The sequence below is a fragment of the Mastigoproctus giganteus genome, chromosome 12, assembly GCF_048544385.1.
Source record: "Mastigoproctus giganteus isolate SK-2022 chromosome 12, ASM4854438v1, whole genome shotgun sequence".
NCBI classification, from domain to species: Eukaryota; Metazoa; Arthropoda; class Arachnida; order Uropygi; family Thelyphonidae; genus Mastigoproctus; species Mastigoproctus giganteus.
Window position 1 is genome coordinate 50547629 of NC_143586.1, and position 18792 is coordinate 50566420.

Consider the following 18792-nt stretch of genomic DNA (forward strand, 5'->3'; position numbering starts at 1 on the left):
TGATATTGATGGGTCAACTGTTGATGATCCTGCTCAGGTAGCTAACAAACTAAATGAATATTTTTGCATCGACATTCACACATGAGGAGTTATTCAGCGAGGGGAATGCCAGAGGTGTATCCAACTCTAGCAGTAAGCTACAGAATCTTGAAATAACTGGGAGTAAAGTGGAGGAGAAACTGTTGAAGACAAACACAAGAAAGGCACCCGGGATGGATGGGATCTATTCAGTTATATTAAAGGAGGCAGCAAAGGAAGTAAGCAAACCCTTAGCCATAATTATGAGAGCTTCCTTGGACTCTGGGGAGGTACCCATAGACTGGAAATGTGCAAATGTGACCCCAATTCACAAAGGAGGATCAAAGGCTGACACAAGTAATTATAGACCTGTGAGCTTAACTTCTGTTCCAGGAAAATTAATGGAGGCACTGGTTAAAGAAGCACTGCAGGATCATTTAGACAAGACTTCAGTTATAGCTCAGACACAGCATGGTTTTGTTAAGGGGAAGTCTTGCCTGACCAACTTGATTGGATATTATGATGCAGTCACAAAAGAACTGGATGCAGGGAATAACTTTGATATTATATACTTGGATCTTAGAAAGGCTTTTGATACTGTTGCACATGGAAGACTGCTACACAAATTGGAGCAGTGTGACATTGGAGGCAAATTGCTGCTATGGATAAAGGGGGAGAAGACAGAGAGTGGTAATCAATGGACACTGCTCATCGTGGACTAATGTTATTAGTGGAGTCCCTCAGGGCTCAGTGTTGAGTCCATTATTGTTTTCTGTATTTATAAATGATATTGATGATGGTATATCCAGCTTAATGTCCAAGTTTGCAGATGATACAAAGGTTGGCAGGGTTGTCAAGGACACTACTGACACTATGCTGCTGCAACAGGATCTGGAAAGGTTGAGCAGATGGGCTGAGAGGTGGCAAATGAAGTTTAACATTGACAAATGTAAAGTACTACACATGGGAAACAGCAACCCCAGAGCAACGTATCAACTCTGTGGTACTACACTGACAGTGGTAGAGAATGAAAGGGACTTGGGGGTGGTTGTGCAGGCAGATATGAAGTTCTCTGAGCAGTGCAGACGGGCTGCAAATGTAGCTCATGGAGTATTGTCAATGATATACAGGAATTTTTCCAGCAGGGATAAGGAGGTGATTATTCCATTGTATAAGGCAATGGTCAGGCCACACCTAGAGTACTGTATACAGGTCTGGAGGCCTCATTTCAAGAAGGATGTAGAGCTGCTGGAACGAGTACAGAGAAGGGCAACAAGATTAGTGAATGGAACAAAGGGGTGCTCTTACGAAGAAAGGCTTAAGTTTTGCAAATTACAGTGTCTGGAGACTAGGCACCAGCGAGGTGATCTGATAGAGGTGTATAAAGCCTTGAATGGTTTAAGCATGCTCAATGCTGATGGGATTCTTCCTCTAGCTCAGAAAAATCACCTGAGAGGGCATAAATTCAAATTGAGGAAAGACAGATGTAGGATAGACGTGAGGAAATTTGCCTTTAGCCAGCGGGTGGTTGGTTGGTGGAACAGACTTCCATCCATTGTGGTGGAGGTTGATAGCCTAAATAAGTTTAAGGCTCAGCTGGACAGGTATTTGGAACGAACAGAGGGGTGAAGTGGAAGTGGGTTTTTTTTTTTTTTTTTTTTGGCTGATGCTGCATAAGCTTGCTTTCTTGCATCAAATGCCTCTACTAATGCTAATGCTAAAGTTGTACGTGCATTATTAAGTTAGAATTGGAATGTCATAATTACTGTTGTTAGAAAACATTAATTACATTAGAATTGGAGATATATGATGGCAACAGAAAAATCAGATAACTTTGCTCTTGCTGTTGGTTCACTCTACACCTAATGTGCCTAGTTGTAAATGAAATTTACAAATGGAACAAATACAGGTAACCCTTGTATAACACAGTTTGGTTCCTACAAATCTCGTGTAATGCAAAACCGTGTTATGTGGAACTAAGAACCAGTACAAAAAGAGGGGTTACGTTCCAAAAGCTAAAAACATACACTATTTTTTTTATAACTATCGGAAACTTAATTTTTATAGTAGTAATAACTTAATATTTTAACTTTATTTTTATAATAGTACTAACTTAAATAGTAATAACTGAACAAGCATCTTACCTTACAAACTGTGATACTTATGTCAGATAATGTATATTCATTTAAATTTGTTCCTTTTCATTGCTGCTAAGAACAATCTCCCGCAGCATCTAGATTGTGTACCTTCTACTCTTTAAAGGTCACAAACTGCATGCTTAAAGTCAATTTTTTATGGTCTCAAACAGGCACAAGTTCAATAGCACAGAACCTAACCCGGGGATCTCCCAACAAAATACAGTGGACTCTCGCTTTAAAGATATAAAGCAAAATTTTAACTTTATTTCCTTACCAATTAACAAAGTTAAATATTATGCAAAAATTGGAAGAATATTTTCCAGTTCGCTATTTCAGTTAACAAAATAAAAATAAATTTATGCTTACATACAAAGCTTAATTAATATGTACTGTTAATATGTACATACTAATTGATATTTCTGTTCACTGAATTTTTTTTTTGGTTGTAAAATTTAAAACAAAAGATGATAAGCAATTAATAACAAAGAACATGGCACACACAAGTTGCAACAAATATGATAAGCAAAAGAGAAATACAGAGTAATGAGTTTCTGAAATTTTATTTATGTTTTTTATACGATTAAATATTTCGTGAAAGGGGAAACTCATTTCACCATAATGTGAAGACCCACAGAATTCCAGCTTTCGATACTATAACAAATGCAAGAAGATTGAGTTTACAATTGATTTTACTTACAGGAAAGACCAATAAACTGGAAACTGCAAATTATTTTTATTGTTTTATGGTAGTGGCCTCCAGAAATGTGCTTTAGAAAATTATCACGAAAGCGATGACTAGTAAGTCAACAGCAGGGATTCAAAAAAAGGGATGAAAATGTTAAAAATTACATCTGACATAATAGCAGCGTTTTCCCAGCACAAAAGCTCAAAAATACTGTGTTATGCAATATTTCCCACAATTCTCAAATCACGTTAGAGCAAAACTCTATTATGTAAGTTCTGTGTTGTGCGAGGATTGCTGCAATTTATCCCTTATGTTAGAGCAAAACCATGTAGAAGTACCATGTATTGCAAACCACTCAGCCATGCACCTACTTCTGTAAAGTTGTTTCTGTGCAACTACATAAAATTTATTAGGTTTACAAAGTACATTAAACGATAAAACAGACTAGGAGTATAGTTAATCAAATGTGTTAGCTGACATACAAGTTTATGCAATAGCACCATGCTAGTACACAGCAAACTCTAAAATAGCTGAGAAGAGCATCGTTTTAGGTAAACTTGTACCTCAGTTAAACTTTCACGCAGCCTGTGGCTTAAGCCCTAAAAGCATTTTGGTTTGAAGTGTTAGTTAATTGCCTTTGCCATCCATATTGCCATAGAGAGAGAGAGAGAGAGAGAGAGAGAGAGAGAGAGAGAGAGAGAGAGAGAGAGAGACCAAATATGAAAGCTTATAATCTATAGCACTATGATATGGCATATGGGTTGAAAACACAGATGTTACTCCTTGATGTTACTTTTGTTTTTCTTTTAAGTTATAATCTTCAGAAATTCATGAGAAGACAGGTTATTCCAAAGAACCTGTGGAAGGAATAAATGAGAAAGCAAAGTTAGTTTGGTAAGCTTGACATTAAAAACAAGTGGCATGAAGAATCTAATGAAGAAAAATTTTTTTCTTCCCCACAGATGATTCAGATGATGAATTTTTGCCCATGACACCTGGTAGCACAGCCAACTTTCTTACACAAGATATGGAGTCATCAGTTAGTAGCACTGGGAGCAGCACAGCCAAAACTTTGACATCTGCAAGTAAGTTATTCAAATAATAATATTATATTAGAAAATGCATTTAATTATTTGTTCTAAACTGAAGTGTATTCCAGAAGAAATGTATATAATTTTTTATTTATATTTTATTAAAAGTTCATTATGTAGTTGTAAAAATAATTTTTTGAAAATTATGTCTCTTCCCACGCTGGCTTCCCCTGATTGTAAACAGTGTGCTGCCGATTGCATATGGCATTACTACCATTTTCTGTGGTGTTTCCTTCCTAGCCTGATCTTACTCCTAATCCACCAGTATTATCAAATGGTAGTACAGTCAGTCCTTGTATAGCATGATAGTTGTGTTCCTAGAAACCCTCGTGCAATGCAAAATCGTGCAATATGAACAACAGGCCCCATGGGGAAAAATAGGGTTAGGTGCCGACCACCCAAGATTGAACACACATTTGTAACCAAAACATTACCAAACACAATAAATAATCGTAATAAAATACATATTTTATTACGACTATTACGTAATAAAATATTGCTACTGCTTTTGCTTCTATCGTAAGCAGACTTGCTTTTTGTTTGGTTTTCTATCCAAACAGATGACAGCCGTTCCATCTCTTCCAGTTCTTTTTGTCTTAATCTAATGGATTTTAATTACACTTTGAGTTGTTCCTGCTATGAAAGTTGTTTTTATTTTCTCTGAATTCTTTGTAATTCTCGGCGTTGCCTCATTTAGGTCTGTAGCACATGCAATACCACACAGTCTTTCATTTCGCTCAAAGCGTTTCGCAATTTCATATTTTTTCTCTATTGACAGAGGCGGACTGGCCATAAGCCTTACCGGGGAAACCCCGGTGGGCTGGAGGCCGCTGTGATTTTGGCCATAAACCATAGTATGAGGCCACTACAAATTTTCCCGAGTAAGAATTTTTGATCCAGTCCGCCTCTGCTTATCGATATTGCTTTTCTTTTTCTCTCAGAATCTGCAGTCTCTTCACCAGGATGCTTCCTTTTCACACCTCAAAGTATTTTACTCATTTTTAGGGAAAAAAGCACAATTACAAAACAAGGAGGCACGCTTGATACATATAAACAAAGCTGTGCACGTGTAGCAACTGAATAAAGAACACCGTAAAGGCAGAGATACACTATTAAGACATCACATTTTACTAAAGCACATTTCTAGGGGTTACTACCATAAAACAATTTCCAGTTGCGTTTCTGCTAGTGGAATCTGTTATAAACTGGTAGTAAACTCAATCTAATTGCATTTGCGATTATACCGATACCTGGAATTGTGTTGGTTTTTACGTTATTATGGTGAAATGTGTTTCCCCCTTCACTGATATAAAAAACATAAATACATTTTCAGAATCTTCTCTTCATTCCTATCGTGTTGTGTTCGGTTGGGGTGATTCTGCGTTCAACTGCCATTTCTTGTAAACACAAAGGCGAATCATGCATAAGCGAATTCGGTTTGTGTTATATAAGATATCGTTCCCCTATTTATAAATCGTGTATGATCGAATTCGTGTAGTGTAAACACGTGTTATACGAGGACTGACTGTATTTCTTTCCATTAATCAGAACAAGCTGCACCAGGAAAATAGCAAGGAGAATCACTGGGGAGCTCATTAAGTTGTCAATGCATTTACTCGCAGATGAAAACAAATATTTGTTTACTAAGAAGGCCTTTTCTTTCCAATCTTACTGTGTTATTATTATGTTTGCACATCTAGTGCAAACATAGTAACATACTCATCTGTATGCTATATAATACATTTGGCAGTGAAAGTGTAATGAGGGGCCTGTCAAATTTATCTTTATAAATTATGCAAAGCTGTCTGTATAATTTTTAAAGGAAAATATGCTCCACTTATAGCAGGGGTGGCCAACAAGACGATCGTGGGTTTAATTTCAGTCGATCACCACGAATTTTAAATATACAGTTATCCCTCGATTTGTGCAATGTAATTTTTGAGATGGTAGATCACGGCACATTTTGAAGGAAAAAAGTAGATCACATCATGCAACCCCTGACTTATAGCATTTATAGATACTTTCAGCATAACCATCAATGCTTCAATAATTTCAGTGTAGAAGGTCACAATTGAGATCAAAATTATTAAATGCTATACTCCACTAGCTAGGAGAAAAAAAAAAACAGATACCAGTACTTCAGCATGCCATTGTTTTTTTATATCAAGTGTACTAATCAGCTTATACATAGCCTGAGCTATGTACTTTCGTTCAAAACACATGCTCAGTCTTGATTTAATTGCTATGTTTGTTTGTATTTGGAGCATGAGTCATTATACACCCAAGCACTTCTATTTTTAGCGGTCAATTGTTTAGCACCCAAGGAATCATTGGTTTTAATCCTGTTCATTTAACAGTGTTAAATGCAATATTTAATACTGTTTTGTATTATTGACACTGCATATAGCTGTATACTGAATTGATAATGATACCCAAGGAAGTTTAGTAGTATTCATAGATACTGTTGCAAAATTAGGATCACCTCTTCATAGGTGTCATTTTATAATAACCTTATTGAGCACAATATTTGTATAGTGTTCCTTTGTGATTACCTTGTAATACCTCCAGATTGGTAAAACAAGATCATTCTTTTAATAGAATGATGTTGTGACTTATATTACTTTATAAGTAACCCTGCACATTATCCTTAAGTTTACTTCTGTCCTTGGGAGCCAAATAACAGTGCAGTACAAGATAATAATGTTGTATTAGCATATTATACATAGTATTAAAATGACATTTGCGTGTGTGGAAATAAAGCTTATGTAGCATCAGAAAAGTAAAGAAAGTTGTAGCACAGAACCCTAAGGTATCTACCATCTTAATATTTTATGTAACCTAATGCCATTATGTATAAAATTGTATCATCTTATTAATGTCATTTGATGCTATATCACTTAATGGCAAGTTATTATTTCTGTAATATATAAGATTGTCATCATCTCTAAGTGTTGACCCCTGGCTGTGAAGGGACATTGCAACACTATCCAATCATGTAACTGTTATAATTGAAGGTGGTGTAAAAAAACTCATAAAACTGGTCCATTAAGAGCACTGCCCATTTATAACTAGTCTCTGCTATCAGTTAATCACCCCTTTATCCATTGCATCCTACATTCAATGCCATACTTCTCTACCTCATGCATAAGATTCCTGTGGGACTGTGTTAAAAGTTTACTCAAATTGAAATAAATTATGAGTTATTATAATTCTAGTTCCTTTTGTGATTACCTTATAATACCTCCAGATTAATTAAACAAGATCTTCTTTTATTAGAATGATGTTGTGACTTATAATATTACTTTAAGTAACCCTGCACTGTATCCTTAATCACAGATTTCATAATTTTTCTGTCACAGAATTCACAGATTTGTAAGTGCTTGGATTACCCACCCCTCCTGTTTATGGAGAGATTTGCATGTTTCTAACCTTCTGGAACTTCACCTGAGTCTGAGAATACCTTCATTATTATAGAAAGTTATTAGCGACAATTTTTGCTGCTTCTTTAGTATAATTTTGTAGATATCATGCTTGTTATGCTTCATTTTTTAGTTTCAATATTTCATAAATTTGTTTAATGCTGAATAATTGTTAGCTGAACTCTTCTCTCCTTGAAAAGAATATTCTTTTATAAATATACAATTGTAAAGTACTTCCTTTTTTTTTTTTTTTCTTTTTTCAGCCATCTGCTTAGGGAGCATCTATACTTAATCCTGCTGTTCCCCTGTAGTGGGGCAGCCTGGTTCATTCCTTTCCTTTTAGTGTTTACATATTCATAGAACTATTATAGATCTATAGAATTATAGAACTATTTTACTTTCTTTCTTTGGCTTCTCCACAAATTCCTTTTCGTAATCTGCCTTACCTTTCTTAGTTCTTGAGTAACTTGATTACAAACCACTCTGATACATTCCATGTTAAACAGGGTTGCTTGATGATCTTTAGATATTCCAAGCAACCTTCTTTTCTGATAATATCTTTCTGCCATATCTTTTTAAAGGTACAGAACTGTGTAGCATCTAGAATTATTTTCTAAAAATTTTCTATATAGCATGTACCTCTTAGAAATTTCAACTACTTCCACTATATTGAGCTCACACATGGATACTGATAATATTAAATGCAAATGAACTGAGGACTTGATTGAAAACTGTGCTAAAAAATGTTTGGGCATGTAGTTGTCTGCAATCCTACCCAGACATGATGGGAAGAATATTATAATGCAGGCCTTATCAATTCACTCTAGGCTTTTGGGGGAGAGTAGGATTTTATTAGTGTGACCTGATCCAGTTGGTAGAAGAAATTTATTTTGCAGGAATGGAATACATTTGAACAGAGGTGCAATGGTTGATATCAGATATCATTTAGGGAAGCATTAAGGATTGTTTACTGAGTGGGGAAAGTAAGTTGAAAGCAGGTAGTGTGCTGCTGTAGACTGCACAATAGAGATAAATATGTTAAGAGGCTCTACATGCAAGTTGATGATCATTCAGATTCTTCAGGTGGGCCAGGGTTACAAGCAAAATCTTTCAAAGTTGCATGTTAGAGCCACTTTTGTTTCAAGTTTTCTTGAAAGATATAGACAAGAGAATGAAGGGCATTATTTAAATTTGCAGTCATATAAAGATTGGAAGGGTTTTGAAAATTATGAATGAAGACAAGGCTGAGCTTCTTCTGCATTACTTGTTCAGGCTTCATGGATGATCAGAGAAATGGCAGTTAGGTTTTAATGCTGCCAAAAAGAAGAAAGAGACTTGTTTTGATACAGTCAAAATGAAGGTTAGCATGTAGTATAAGCAGGTACCTAGCCAAAAAGGCAAATGGTGTTTAATCATGTGATTTATAGTATCTTCGCATCTAGAGAAGAGAAGTTTAGTTCTGTTATACAAGTCAGTGGCGAGAGCACATCCAGAATATTATGTTAGGGTTTGATGGCCATATTAGAAAAGAATTGATCTTCTTGAAAGGTCCAAAGACACAGTCTAGTGTGGCCATTTTAGAGAGTGATTATAAAGCTATAGGTAACAGAGCATATAAACATGGCAACTTGGGGGGGGGGGGGGGGGAAGAGTGATTGCAGAATTTTCACATTGAAATGGGCCAAAAACCAGTAGTATAATTATGAGCTATTGAGAGAAATAATAGACTGGACCTTGGTAAGTTTTCATTTGGAGGTGTTGTTTTTCTACCACTGCAATAAATTACCTTCTTTGGTGGTTCAGGTTGGCAGTCTGGTGAGGTTTAAGGAGCAACTGGATTCGTACCTTGTAGTGGTTGGAAGAGTATGATAAAAGGAATATGGATTGTATAGAAAGATTTTTTTTTTTTGGCTGATGCAACAAAAGCTTAGCTTTCTTTCATCTTATGCACTATACTAATAAATAATATCCCCTTTAAGAGAAAAGCAGCCCCTTCTTTAATTTCTTTGGATGCTTTCCACACAAATGTTATGGTCATTGCCAGCTAATTTCTCCTTAACATCAAGACTTAATGGCAATTGAGTAATGACCAAGTCAAGAATATTGATCTCCTTGGTACTATCCCTAATGAGTTGATGTAGATAGCACTTGTTTAAATTACCATCCATATCAACTCCGGTTTGCATATAGTTGATTGTTATAAATACTCAGAACACCCATTAGGTGTGTAGCACCCTTCCACTCCATTTTGTTCTGTATTTATTAATTATAACTGCTATACCCTTTTCTAAAGCTGCCATTCTCACTGCTCTTTGCACTAACCTTTTCCAACAAAATTTTTTCAAAATCTAGTTTATAGTTACATATTGTTCATACAACTTTCTCAAATTATCTGTGGAAAACTTTGATAGGATGCATCTAGTGGTTTCAGATAATGTCCATCAGCAAGGCATACCTTACTTATCTTCATTTGTATATTTGATGACCTTGTGATTGATAAAGTTGAGTATAGATTCCTGGAAGTGATTTCATGCATTTCCAAATAACATTTATCTAAATTTTTGGGGGAAAGACATTTTATATAAATTATATAATTTTTACTTAAATAATTTGGTTAGGTTTCACAATTTTTTTTTTTTTTTTTTTTTTTTTTTTACCTGAGCAAAAGATGCTGGAATTTTCTAATTGGCGGTTTTAAAATTATATATATATATCAGTAGCATGACATATAATACAGTACTTTGTTTAAATTTAAATGAATAAATAATTAAATTTCTGTTTATTTGATTCAGCTACCAGTTTACAACCTTCATTGCAAATGCTTTTAATGGCATTCAATATACTAGCACTACAGCTAATACTGGGAAAAGCTTCTTTTTTTTTTTTTGCATACTTTTATTTTAAAAATTCTAAAATTAGTTTCTTTTTAGCTTCACCTTCTCAGACATCATCTTCAAAGAAAACCCCAACTTCCAGAACAAGAGGTAAATATTTCTACTTCTGAACTGAAAATTCATAATCAGATTTCAAAAACTTTTCCTTATTTATTTAAATAAGGAAACTAAACACAGGATGTGATTGACTTTACACTATGATGATACTTTTATTTAGGGCCAGTGTTATTAGTAACCATAATTGTTGACAAATGAAATTGAGAAAAAAATGTTCTGAAGAACAATTTACATAACTTGCACTAATGTACACCTATCAGGAATTAATGGAGTTGTTGCTAATAGATATATTCAAATTTTTTTTTAGTTTCAATATCATTCAGGAATTACTGTTAAATGTAAGGTATGTGACCTTAAGAATACTGTTTAAATTAGAATTTAGGCAGCATTCTAAAGGGCATAAGGTATATACTAATTGTTTGTTTGGCCAGACATTTGGATTTAAAGAATTTTAATCTCCCTCCAAAAAAAAAAAAAAAAAAAAAAAACCACATCCTTTACAAATTTTAAAAATATATATTCTTATAAATAACATAGAGAATATAAATATTATTTTAGAATGTGATCTATAAGTACTGATTTGGTTTGAGTAATAATTCAAAAAAAAAGCTATTTGCTTCATCTGTATATCACTCTTAACAGATTATCTAATTCTTCCTTAAATTATTCAGACTAACAATTTTCATAATACCAGATGGTCTTCTGGATGAAAATTTTTGCACATTCTAGGGGTTGCAATTTGCAGAACTAAAGACTTTTGTGATAAGAGTACCCTTTTATGCCCCTATCCAATCACGCAGTTTTTTTCTGTATTCTAATATGTCCTAAAATAATACTTCCAGATTGGGTTGTGGTACTCAAGATGACTCTAACCATTACCTTATTCAATAGGATAATCACCTTGTCCCTCGCTCTAAAATTCTTGTGTATGATTGAGAGAACCCAATGAAGAAAAGACCTAAAAGTAATTGTAGTCTGATATGAAGTTCCGAGTAGTGCAGACAGTGGACACTGTCTGCAATGCTCAGAAAACTAGTCAGACTGTACAATTACTCCTAGGCGCCTCCATAGCCAGGTGGGAAGGAGCAGCAGTGGGTAGCACACGCTTCTTGATTAGACCGTGGTTCGAGCCAGTCACCACCAAATACGGAGGATGCGGAAAGGTCAGGGAATGACCACCGCATATCCCGGAGCAATATGGTCTTAGTTGCTAATGCTCCTAAAAACCAAATAAACAAACAACCAACAAACAATTACTCCTAGGCATAATTTGTTCTTCACCACCTTGAGTCTGGTACTTAATTCTAACTTCTGGCTTGCTCAACCATTTCAGATGGCCTATTTGTAATATCATTAGTACCAGTTTGTACAACAGCATTGCCTTTTGTAAGATCTTCAATTTCAAGTTGTGTCCCTCTCATACTTACCCTAGTCCTCTTCCACCTATTGTGCATCTTTTTTTCACAATATATTTCCCATTTCCTTATAGTACTTGACCAGTGATTATCCACTTCCGGTGAGACCAGTGCTTTCTGCTTTTGTAGATGACACTTGTTTGATTCATGAGTCTAGACTCTAGTATTGAACTGGGCAGCTGAGTTCTTGATAGGTTCCTCATTTTAATTTCATTCGAGGACATCAACCCTGTTCTTCAGGATTTTATATTTGCCTATAGGAATTCTGAATTAAGCCAATTTTAAATTTTAAGAATATTTTGAAATTAAAAATACTATATTAAATTAAGAGATGTAAGTATAGTAGTAACACTATACTATTCCCAGGTTATGCAGCAGTAGTGCATTCTACACTATAAAATTAAGTTATAAAATAACTTTCATTTTGTTATAAATTTATAGTTTACAAACAAAAAATATTTCTTATATTTTACTAATTCAAAATTACATAAGAATATTAAATGTTTATATCATTCTTATATCAATGCAATGGCAGCATGATTCTTTTCCACTTTGACTCTTGTTTTCGAGCAATTTCCAAGGCCAGTTAAAAACAGTTTCACCTACTTTTAGGAAATAAATACCAATATTAACTGAACTTCTAATTTGAAATAAGATAGTAGAGAATTTTTATGTAATAAAATCTACTTAACAGCATTTAAAATTGGCTCCTGTTCAGTAGCTAGCATGGTGACCTGCAGACTGAATGGACTTATTTTACTGAAGTCAAGTAATTTAAGAATTAATAATCATTTTCTCTTTTGATATGCATAATAGCAACTCTACTCCTAGCAGGTGGATTTTCATGAAATTTTATATTGGATCTTTTAGAAAGCTCTGTTAGTACATTCAAATTTCATTAAAATCAGACTAACAGAAAATTGCAACTTTTTTTTTTTTTTTTTTTAAAAATAAAATTGAGTTCCCTATATACAATGTTTGAGATGCTAGACCCTATTTGATAAGGAAAAGTTAGATTGAAACCAAACAGATTTTCACATATCTTATGTGAAAATCTGTTTGGTTTCAATTCAAAATTACATTGAATTACAAAGTTACAAGTTTTAAATCAATTGATAAGATAATCCCTCCCACCCTTGTGCTTCCCTCCATTACAAATATGTTAGTTTCATAAGTTTATTTAGAGAAAATGTCAAATCAACACCAAATTTCAGTTCATATTTCATTGGTTCCTGGGAAAGCCTGCCTCATAACATAAATCTGCTCGCTCTCCTCTAATTTCATCTCTACAGAAGAATCACAATGAATTTGAAACAGCATCTCTGATCCTTTTCAAATTTTCAGGACTTGTTTTTAGAATATTCTTCAGAATCTATCAAGTTTGTAAGTTTACCCATTGAACCCCTTGCACCCTTCTCTTAAATAAATAAATTAATTAAAAAAAAAAAAAGAGAGAGAAAGAGGGGGGTGGGGGGGGGGTGCACAGCTCTAATGAACAAAACTGACCATCACTTGAAGATCATATCATGAAGTTAGGTTTGGTAAACAATCAAGTATAGTTTGATATAGTATAGAAGTTTTTAACCCCTAAGATACATTATTTGATAATCAAGTGCATCTGAAATGACTGAACTTTTTTCCTTTTCACATTTCTGCGTAGAAATAACATGACTTCATAGCTATGTATGATGGTGTAAAAAAGTATTTGAGTATTAATTCCTAAGTACTTCATAACCTTTGGGCTGCTGCTTTACACTGCACTTACAACTTTCAAAAAGCAAAAACTATATTCAGTAGTTGTAAATAGATGAAATCCTGTCATACGAATAGGAGCTACTTCATGTGATTTCCCTAATTTTTTGAAATCTCTAGTAAAGCAGTGGGACATTCTTTCCTCTGGCAACCTGCAGTTTTTATAAAATGGGAAATTATAATGTCCCCACTTGGATTTCACCCATATGATTTGTTGAAATTTAGTTGTGTTTTTTTTTTTTTTTTTTTTTTTAGGAGCATTAGCAACTAAGGCCATATTGCTCCGGGGATATGCGGTGGTCATTCCCTGACCTTTCTGCATCCTCTGTATTTGGTGGCTCACAGGCTCGAACCCCGGTCTAATCAAGAAGCATGTGCTACACACTGCTGCTCCTGCCCACCTGGCTACGGAGGCGCCTTGAAATTTAGTATCAAAACCGTAGGAAGCAGCTGCAGACTTGGGCCTTCATTACTTCTTGCACACTGAGCCTTTAAATCGATTAATTAAGGAAAAATAGGCAGGGTGATATAGTCAAGGATATATTGCAGTCTGAATTACATATTTTTTAATAATGCATTTCCTGTGGTGGAATTTTTTTGCAGTTTAGGCTCTGTGGGGAAAAAAAAAATCTAAATCTTTGGAGGTTTTTTTTTTTTTTTTTTTTTCAGTTTATCATTTATTAAAAACTGATCTTAGGGTTCTGTGGTACTAATGATAACATCAAAAGCAACAGTAATGATAATACTGTAAAGCTTACTTTAATGGACCTTGTGATCACTTTAATGGATAGCCAGATTGTTGTCTCGAATGATTATATTTTTGATTTTTGTATGCAATGTAATGTCACAATTAAAAATAGAAATTAAGGATAATAGTTAAAACAGTAATTTAAAATTTTCCCATTTTAAACTGTTTCTTGTCCTTAGTTTTTTTTGGGACAAAAAAAAAAAAATTCATAAAATTCACTAGTGCCTTTCTTGCCAATAGATTTTTATACAATTCTCGCCAAAGAAAAGTATAAAAATTCTTAATTCCATGCCTCCTCCCCGACACTAAATCTTTCTCTCATATTCTATCTAAAGAGTTTTTTTTTTTTTCTTTGAAAAATCTCTACCCATAGCTTTGATATGAGCTTAAAAAGTAATCAGCTATACTGCACTGAGTATTTGATGATAGGACCATAACTTTTTTATTTTTTTAATGACCACACTGAGCCAAAAGAGGACACTCTTTAAATGTTCCAGAACAATCTGCATTTTCTAACTTTCATAAAGTAAAATATTAATTGATAATTTATATTAATTCTATTACAATAACATTCAGTAATTTTTAACTTTGAGAGCATATAATTTCAACATAGATTATGATTTTTGATATTTTGATTTGGTTTTGAAAATAGCATTGTTTCATATTTTTAGGTTCAGTTCAAGGACTTCTTGAAGATTCCCCCACGGAGCTAACCCAGTTTTGCGCACAATTTAGTAGTATTTACATAATTTTATTACATGATGATATAGCAACATCGATAGCTGTTCCTCGCACGTCAGGTAATGTGACACCAACACCTCAACAACCAACAGTATCTGTCATGAAGACAAGAGCAGAAAAATTTTTTGAAGATTTGAATTGCATTACTGAATCATGTTCCAGTATGAGAAATTTTAGTTTCATGAGAGAGAAACTATCAAATATATGCAAATTTAACCATCTCAGGTAAATATAGTCCTTTGTCATCCTTTTGCTTCACAAGAAAAACACACTGCTGCAAACAATTAGGAGATATCTTAACCTCTGTTTTAATTATTTGGTGCCATTCCTTGCTGAAGAGCTAATTCATGCAGTTATGCAGTTTCATTTAAATATCATTCATCAATGAAACCATTTGAAAAAAAAAACCCACAATGGAATTGGTGATATCCAATCTGTGATAATTGATATATTCCTAATTGTTTTAAGCAGTTTGTGATGATTCCATTAAAACACATTCAACATGACTGAAACACTTCCTGAACAGGTGCAGAAACATGGAAAAACCAAATTTCTAATCTAAATATCCAAGTATATATAGGAATAGGCTCTAAAATTAAGAAATTGCCAAACCAGGAACTAAGTGGTACAGGTATGGTTTTATGCTTTAGGGGAAAGATGAGATTCTCCCTTCCCCCCCACATGATCAGTACTGATTGAAAAAATGGCATCGGTAAAAATAGGTTGTGTGTTTCTTTTGCCTGTAGTTGGAATAGTTTAACTGACTAGAAGTGCCATGGATGTGTGAGTTGGGGGGGGGGATGTGTCACAACTTGTTTGTCAACAAAATCTGGGAAGATTTTTCATAATTTTTTTAATGTGTTGGTTTATGAAGGTTCATGATAATGTTGATTTACAAAGGACTAAAAGCCCAACTGTTTTATTTTGAACATTTAATTTTCTGCAAATTGATTGCAATTTAATTTTCGGCAAAAACTGCACACTCTGCTACTACTTTTAAAGAAAACTAATGTTCTTTTTTAGAGATTGATTTTTAGTATTAAGCCCAAAAACTTTTTAATAATATGAAATTACCAATTTTTCTTAATAGTTTTTCATATTTTCTCAGTTAATGGTATTTAACCCTTGGGTTGTAAACATCTGCTTTTTTTTGGATTGAGAGAGTCTGCTTGTTTGCTGTTTAAATATCATAAACATAATGATTACCACCAGGTAGTTGTCCAGAATGATTTAGATAGGCTTCAAGGGAGGTCGATAAAATGACAGCTCTGTTTATTTTAATAGAGCAAATGCAAAGTTTTGCACTGAAGTGGAATTAGAAACAGTAGTGGAAGATAGGTATTTGGGAGTTACAATATGTAGTTGTGCCCCCATATCTGCAGTTAACCAGGGGAAAAAAACGATGCACTAAATCAAACACTTTTTTTTTTTTTGAGCAGTAGGTGTGATGACAGTGGAGGTTACACTAATTATCTTGCAACCCGCAAAATTATTAATCTTCCAATGACAACTTATAAGGCCGGTTCTTGTTGTTTATTTACCACTTGCAAAATATATTTTTATACCTATTCTAGTTTTACTTGAATTTTATGATTTCTGTTTTTTTTTTATTTGGGGTGTTGAAGTGTCCCGATTAATCCAATCCCGGTAAATCAAGAGTCTTCTGTACTTTATTATTACCATATTTAATGTTGGTAATGTCTTACTGTGTGTTTAATTTATCAATTAAACTTTATTATACTTATGTATGTACAAGAAAATCATGTTATATATGGGGTCAGCAGGTGTTTGCTTTTATATCTGCGGTTTCAGCCATCCACGGTAGGTCTTGGAACTTATCCCCTGCGGATACGGGGGTCTTACTGTAGTTGGATGGCAAGTTCTCTGAGCAGCGTAGACAGGCAGCAAGGAAGGCTCGTGATATCTTGTTAACAATTTATTAATGGAATGCTGTCCAAGTATGGAGACTGCAAAAAAAAAAAAAAAAAAAAATTGAGCTTCTTGAAGTCCCAGGGTGCCCATCTTCAAGAAGATGGGCACCCATATGAGGAAAGACTTATGCAGGCTACAGTGCTTGGCAACCAGGCAGTTTAGGGTGGGTGCCTGATTGAGGTCTACAAGGCTTTGAGAGGAGATAGTAAAATGATCAAAGGTGAAATTTTCACTGTTATAAATGACAGAGGAACCAAACTAAAGGCCATAAATCCAAAATACAGTGAACGATTTAGATTGGATCATAGGATGTTTTCTTTCAGCCAGTGAGGTTGTTAATTACCAGAATAAGTTACTTCTGAGGTATTTAGCTTGGGGAAATTCAAGTCGGTTGGATAGTTACCTACATGATGAGGGAAATTACATAGGTTTATTTAGGTTGTTTTCTTTTATTTATTTATTTTTGGCTGGTGCAGCAAAAGACTGACTTTTTTTTCTTGCACTTGCTCTGCCAATTTATTATCCTTTCCAAAGTCTTTCCAAAAACATTTATTTATACCTGTCTCATTTAATTCCACTGACTATTGACACAGAAGAAAAATGATCATTGACTACATCTTATAATTCCATTAGTACATATTTAAAAATTAAATAAAAATTGATAATAGAAAATTTTGCAGGACATAAATTACCTTCTTATCCTACTATTTTATTTTTTGATGTTAAATTATTATTTAATTTTTTTATTTTTTTTTATTTATTTATTTTTTTTTATTCCTGCGTATACATCTAAATATTAGATGAACAAAAACAAAAGTTCATATAACTGATCCTCATTTTTTGGGACTTACATATTAGTTTCAAAGTATTGATTGAATCTGCATATTCAGTTTTCCTGTACTAATGGTTTTCCTTTTTTTTTTTTTTTAATTTATCAGCCATAATCTTTGTCATTGTATCTTTAAATTTCATCATTATTTTGATTTAAATTTATATGATGTCTCTATATACATCTTCTATGCCTTTCTCACATCACTTACTCCAGTTTTATTTCCAGTCTCATGTATTCAAAAGCTGCATATTTACTTTTTCTTTCTGAATGGTTTTAATTTTAATCCATTCTCATAGTCCATTAAATAAAATTTTCATACTTGCCTGATATCAATTTAATAGCTACTTTAACTTAGTCTCTTAAAAAATTAATTTTAATTACTAGTTAAGAGATTGTGTGAAATAAAATTTAACTTCACTTCTGCTACAAGAAATTTTACTGCTTGTGAAATTTCTTCATTGTTGTCATTTTCTTTTATTTGAATATCATTAGTCAATATACTTAAGCCAGTTTCTGCCTCTTTAGTCTTTTAATTTACATTTAAAATTTTATTTTTTTATTTTACAAATTTTGGATATTAAGTTTTGTTAAGAAATTGTAGAAGAATCTTGAATGTGGAAAAAATTGTTTCAATATTATAGAAGATTGTAGATGATTCTAGAGTGTTTTGCAATAATATAAATTGAAAAGTTAGAGCTGTAACTTATAAAATTGAATACCCATCATTCAGAAAGAGTGTTCGGTATAAGTTGTGTGCTTGGTGATAAACATGGCAAGAAATGAAGAACTGAGTGTCGAAAAAAAGAAGTGCTATTATAACTCTGTATAAAGAAAATTATTCTGTGAGAAATGTTGGCAAAAAAACTAGGCATTTCATTTAAAGGAGTGAAAACTACCATTGGATGATTCAAGTTGACTGGCACTTTAAAGGAGAAACTACAATCAGAATGTAGACATAACAGAAGCACAATGCAACGCAAGGCAGGCCATAACACTGATTTCCAAATACAGTCGATGACTTACTGTACTGAAATCCAAGTTTTCAGTAAGAGCAGAGAAAATCCTATGTC

General features: G+C 33.7%; 1 protein-coding gene across 1 annotated transcript in view; it reads left to right on the top strand.

Moving 5' to 3' along the window:
* Atg2 (Autophagy-related 2) overlaps positions 1-18792 on the top strand; it is a 359564-nt gene that overhangs the window by 78182 nt on the left and 262590 nt on the right. Inside the window, exons 9-11 of the mRNA XM_090386633.1 lie at positions 3804-3926; positions 10282-10335; positions 14889-15183. Coding sequence (XP_090242759.1) covers positions 3804-3926; positions 10282-10335; positions 14889-15183 — 472 coding nt within the window. The remainder of the gene's footprint in view (positions 1-3803; positions 3927-10281; positions 10336-14888; positions 15184-18792) is intronic.